Source organism: Trichomonas vaginalis, assembly GCF_026262505.1.
Source record: "Trichomonas vaginalis G3 chromosome Unknown ctg_178, whole genome shotgun sequence".
NCBI lineage: Eukaryota > Parabasalia > Trichomonadida > Trichomonadidae > Trichomonas > Trichomonas vaginalis.
Window position 1 is genome coordinate 1 of NW_026529265.1, and position 6,159 is coordinate 6,159.

Genomic DNA, 6,159 nt, shown 5'->3' on the forward strand with positions numbered 1-6,159 from the left:
CTTTTATAAGCTAAACTTTGTTTTCCAGGTGTTATTTCTGCAAAGTCGCTATGAAATTGACCAAGGTTCTTTCCTATAAGTTCGCGACCATATCTCTTCTTAAACTCTGCTGCAAGCTTTGGGATGTCTTCATTATATAAGTGCATACTGTCGGTATCCTGGTAAAAGATTTGAAGTCCCATGTCCTCTGCAGTACAGAATACTTCATTCATAATACGTTTTGACATAGACAGAATATTAACACCAAGTGGACAGAAGTTAAAGTGTCTGCAAATGCTTTTCGTTAGCTTGAAAATAGTTTTATCTGAACCATCCAAACCTTCGAACTTCACTATATGGTTGTAATTTCTTATAGCATATCTTATAGCATCTTTGTCATTTACTATGGTTATTTTTGACTCAATAGGAGATAGAATAGTTTTGCCATAAATGCTGTTCAGAATGAGTTTTATAATTTCTTGCAAAGGATTTCCTTCTTTCTTATACTTTAACCTTAACTCAAACAACTTCTTTACTTCATCTCTTATTCTCATATCTCTGTTTCCATCGTAATAGTATCCTTGCAACACTTCACATTTGACACCTTGATATTTTATGAGGTCTTGTAATGTTATATGGTCAACATGCATGAGACAGCAAGTGTTTGAACTTCTTGGAACGTTAAGTTCTGGATTTAGTTCAGGGTCGCAAACTATTAAATGAAAGTGTCTGGGTATACCAATCTCTGTTATCTTAATGAGAACAAAGAAGCCAGACATAAACTTTTCACCAATGGGTTCCTTTTGGTCATCATCGAATAAATGTCTCATGAGATACTCTGTGCTTACATCTCATCCTTCAATACTTTTGGAATTCCTTCTAAAGTATAAAGTCTTGCTATAGCTGAAGGATATAATGAAACAGTGTCGAAGTCAGCAATGAGTTTCTTTTTGCTCTTTTGTTTCATGTTATCTGACAACATACATCTTCCACCTTGAATGCATCTCGAAATAAATTCTCTTGGTTTATTTGAGAGGTCATAAAGATTTCCATTCGGGAAGTATACTCTGTTCTCAAACAATTTGTTAGCAATAGAACAAATACTAACGTAGTCATAAACGTTTAAATCAAACTCTTTCAATAAGTCATTGCGGAACTTTACAAAACCTTCTCTTAAAATTCTTACATCTTGTTTGCAGTAAAACGTGCTATATTTTTCTAAGTCGAAGTGGTTTTCATCTATTCTGCAACCTTTGATGGAATCTATGTTCTTCATAAATGTATCTGCATCATGGATAAACTTACATGCTTCAGAAATGACACCAGTTCTGTTGTCATTTGCTAACAAAACACTGCTGTAGTAGTTATATGGAAATACTTCTTTCGGTCCTGTTTGTAAGTTAAACATAGCAGGAAATAGTTTAAGCTTCTTATTTATAACACTGTAAGAGTCTTTTATAATAATTGCCCGTCCTTTATATAAACCAGTTATTTGCATTGTTCGTGAACCTTTAATGATGGGAGTTCCTTTCACTTCTGTCATGTGTCTTAAGATGAAGTTTATGTCATAACTGAGGTTATGGAAATATATTAAACTCTTGTCAGGAAGTCTTTCCAAAAATTCTGTTGCACAGTTTTGACCCCAAATGCTTTCACTAACTGAACCATCTTCACTGTCATAACAGATGTTAAAAGCTTTATGAAAGCCATCCGTACTACACTCAAAGTCAGCAAAGAAAACGTGCTCAGGTATGAATTTACATTTAGCTTTATTTACTTCTTTTGACTCTGCTTTCTTCTTCAGTTGTACACAATACTTTGGAGCATATGTCAAATCTTTAAATGGTGCAAGGTTCTGTTTATATAAGTCAGTAGTATATGTGAAAAGTTCTCCATAAGAAATAGGTTCGAAATATTTGCACTCCCACAATGTTTTCATAACATCCCATAACGGTGTTGTTCTATCATAACGAACTACATATTTATCTTCTCTCTTTGTATAAATCTTCATCTGTTTCTCAATGTTCATTCCACCACAAGCTTTGAGAATTTCTTTATAGTTTCGAATGAAATATGTTGTCATTGGAAGTCTTTCATTTAGCATGTAGTGGTCTTCAACAAGAAGTAAGTCAATAGTTCTAACAGTTTCGCATTCTTTTGGTATATATCTCTTTATTTCATTATGTCTTGAGTCATTGAAATAACCAATGGTAACATTAAATGATATACCTGTTGCGTCAGAAATTTCTTGTACTTTACTTTGAGGAAAGTCTCTAACACGAATGACTTCTCTCATGTGGTCAATAGTTTCTTCATTTACTCCAGCCTGAATGCAAGCATAAACGAAACAATTGTCCTCTGTCATAAGTGTTGCAGTTCTTTTTTCAGTTCATTGAAGATTTGGTAGCGTTCAAGATTTATAGGTAATGTGCAAAGATACTTCCAGAACTGACCGCTTCTCTTCTTATAAAACTTCTTTTCACCATTATCTTTCCAAAAGCTTTCTATAAGTGCTGGGTTTCCTGTTTGCTTAAGAGCTTCCAAAATGGCTTTCTGGTCATTTGTCAGTGTGCTTTCATCTCTATATGGTCTCTTTTTTGGTTTGCCTTTCTTTACATCTGACATCGTTAAGCCTTCATATTCTGTTAAATCATACATCTTTATTTCGGTAAGATTCTTTATGTTTGTCAAGAAGAAGTCATAGTGCATTTCAACAATACCTGCAGCATTTGCTTCTATCTCTGATATAAAGTTCTCCTTCAAGAGCTGATGTAGTAATGTTCCAATATTATTGAGGTTTAACGTAGAACATTCATACTTTCCACCAAGTTTATAACATACCATCCATCTCTGTTGGAGTTTATTTTAATTTTCTCTAAGAGTCTCATGAAAACCTTACCGAAATGTTTGTGTAAGTAGTCTCTGTTTGGTTCATCTAAAGCTTCGATGTTAAAGTCAATGAGTCTATTGCCTGACTTCACATTTCTCTTCCTATTCTCTTCATCTTTCTTTAACCATCTCTCACCTTCTTTTGGTTTGTCGTCAATGGAACGAATGACATCGTTAGCTTTGCGAACTTGTTCTATAGCACTTTTAAACATCTCTCTTCTCTGTTGTTTCAGTGTGTCGTCTCTCTTCGTGTTTCACCAACGTTTGCATTTGTTATGTCAAACATTTCTCTTCTTACATCATGTGACAGCTTTTCTTGTTTCACCAACGTTTGCATTTGTTATGTCAAACATTTCTCTTCTTACTTCATGAGGTATGAAACGTCTATGATATAAGTCAATAGCAATGTCATTTAAAGGAAATGCTCTTGCATGGACTTCGTCCTCGCCGCGTTGCGGCTTTATGAACTCATGAATTCTATCATAACTTATTGCACCATTATAGTCTTTAATGAAGTCAGCGAGTGCTTTTTTGTTTGTTGCGTAATGCTTTGCAACATCTATATTAGCTTCTGTAAGAAGTTGTTTTATTTCCGAGTGTTCTAACTTAGACAACTTCCGATACATCTTTAGTAGGAAATAAAAAAATTTTTTGAAAAAATTAGATTAGATTTTTTTTAAGTTATTTTTCAAAATAATTTAATATTTTTATTTTAATGAAACACATGCAAGATTGCAAGTTCTTTTCATACAATGCTCTCGCTACTGCCATCAAGAATGAGTTCAATAATGCTTCAAACGTTAATGTTATCTTTAACAAGAAGTTTGTGAAAGAATCTAAGTTTGGTCAGTATGTCAGACCATTAGCTATCGTCATTGACCGCAAACGTTATACTTCACAAGAGTTAGCAGTAGTTTTGAAACAAAAGGGTTTCTTCGTGAATGTCAAAGATACTCATTATACTGTTATAAAGAACTCTAACATTGACTTCTTCAGTATTGCTATGAATCTTTCCGAACAGAAAGAATATAAGAAGGGTGAAACAAATGTGAAATATTATCCTTCATCTCTGAAGACAATAACGAACAAAGATGTTATACAAAAGTTCTTACCAAAGGTTGAAGAAGCTTCAATTGACATTGACGAAGGAAGTGAAATGGTTGAAGAAATTGACCCTGAAGCTATTTAACCAAAAATATATTTTTGGTGAAGAGGTGAGATGTCACCCGTTTTCTCACCTCATTCTCTCTTCGTTAATGTTGTCGTGACTTCTTCGTTAATGTTGTCGTGACTTCATTCTTCCTCTTTGAAGTTATCGAAATATTCTGTTATTTTTTCCTTCAGTAATGGTAAGTCTTCTTTGAAGGTAAGTATTGTGCAACCTTTGATGTCATAGTGTGTTTGAGGAAGAGTATTTTTGACAATTTCCTTTATTTGCTCATTCGGTGTCATTGAAATCGGTAAGTTTTCACGATAGAACCAGTTTCTGTCAGATTTATATATCTTAGCTAAGTCATAAAAGCTCTTGTTGTTTCTTCTGACTAAATGTAACATAACCATATCTTTATCTTCTTCATTTTCCATCTCTTCAGCGTAAATCATATACTTATAACTATTTTCCTTTCCTTTTGGTACCGAACGTGGTATTCTTTTCTGTATGCTTTTGTCTTTGGATTCAATGACTTCATCTTTTGCTTGAAGTTTCTTTTCCATCTCTCCACGTTCTGCTTTATATAGTTCATCTAACATCATGAAAATATAACAAGCATAACGAGGTGAAGCCCACATTGCTACAGCATTTACTAAAAGTCTATGAATATAATAACCTTTCAAACCAGGAGCCAAATTCTTGCGATTTTCGTACGGAATCTCTTCTCTCGGTTTTCCGAGGGAAGCAATCATATGAGGAAATTCTTCTAAAAGTTCTTTTGTCTGTTGGTTTTCAAACCAATGATATGCTTGCTTTGTAGAACGAAGAGCGTTCATTATACTTTGCATTTGATACATGTCGTCTTTGACAGAACGAATGAGACGTAACTGTTTGTTATATTGTATGTACTCGTATTCTTCATTTATGACTTCATGAACGATAGCAGTTGTTGTGTTCTCTAATGTTGACATATCTGTCTTTACATACAGGATAAAAAATAAATAAAATAAAAACTAACTTTATTTTTTTCTGAGATAAACACTATTTCTTCACAACATTAAATTTTATCCTGTATGAAATGACTTTAAAAAGATTATTGACTGACTTCGAATACTATCTCATTGACGCACTGACAGACCCTCAAAACTGTGTTGAAAGTTCTTTAAGCTTTAAGATTGAAGGTACGACGCATTTTGTCTTCACTTACGTATTGAAAGAATATGACCGTTATCATAACGAAGTGAATCAAACACTAATAAAATTTGTAGATAAAAAATTGGTTAACAATGAATATTTTAAACGTGAAGACCCAAACACTGCTGGAGATGATGAAGAATACAGACAAGTTATTGAAAAAAATAACGCAAGATTAGATGCAATAGAAAAGAAGTTTAATGAATGTCTTACAAACACGTATGAATATCTTATGCAGTGGGAAGCAGATGGAAATAAATTTACGTCAAATATGCAATTTATAAAATCTTATGTCGACAGGCTACGTAGCACAGTGGTCTAAGGTGGTGTTATGGAGGGGTCAGAGTCTGTGGTTCGAACCGCGACAGCGCCGTATTTTCTTATTTTCTTTATTTGTCTTGTTTGTCGTGAATAAAAAGTGTCATAAAGTGCTCTATCTTCCACGGGAATAAATAAAAAATTTACTTATTTCTTCTTTATTTCTTCTTTATTTCTTTTGTTCCCGTGGAAGAAGGGTTTTGCTGTTTTTTCTCAGCTGAAATCAATGATTTTTTTCATTTTTGGAATCCTTAGCGAATGAGGAATCTTTTCTCTCGTGGAAGCTTTGACCAAAAATAATGTTTAGGTGAAGAGGTGAGATGTCACCCGTTTTTTCACCTGTTTTCTCACCTCTTGACTTTGTCATAACTTCTTCGTAAATGCCTTGTCATAACTTCTTCGTAAATGCTTTGTCAAGATTTCATCGTAAATGCTTTGTCATAACTTCTTCGTAAATGCTTTGTCATAACTTCTTCGTAAATGAGTGTAAATGACCAAAAATAATGTTTAGGTGAAGAGGTGAGATTTCACCTCTTTTTTCACCTCTTTTTTTCACAAGCGTTTCACATGAATTGTACGATGTATATTTGAAATCCTAAACAATTTCGTAGCTTCTATTTCTTCTGTCA

The 6,159-nt window shown here is 33.6% G+C and overlaps 1 protein-coding gene and 3 pseudogenes across 4 annotated transcripts, besides 1 other annotated feature; 1 reads left to right on the forward strand and 3 right to left on the reverse strand.

Annotated features, from left to right (window-relative positions):
• Positions 1-6,154: a mobile genetic element.
• Positions 845-1,477, reverse strand: TVAGG3_1089150 (annotated as a pseudogene). The gene has a single exon. A coding segment is annotated over exon 1 (633 nt).
• On the reverse strand, positions 1,513-2,344 carry TVAGG3_1089160 (annotated as a pseudogene). The gene has a single exon. A coding segment is annotated over exon 1 (832 nt).
• On the forward strand, positions 3,584-3,863 carry TVAGG3_1089170 (annotated as a pseudogene). The gene has a single exon. A coding segment is annotated over exon 1 (280 nt).
• TVAGG3_1089180 (KilA, N-terminal/APSES-type HTH, DNA-binding family) lies at positions 4,162-4,989 on the reverse strand (the record flags this gene model as incomplete). Its single annotated transcript, XM_051256970.1, has 1 exon — positions 4,162-4,989. One exon carries the CDS (start codon positions 4,987-4,989, stop codon positions 4,162-4,164), a length of 828 nt encoding a protein of 275 aa, XP_051075812.1.
• Positions 6,155-6,159: the final 5 nt, after the last annotated feature.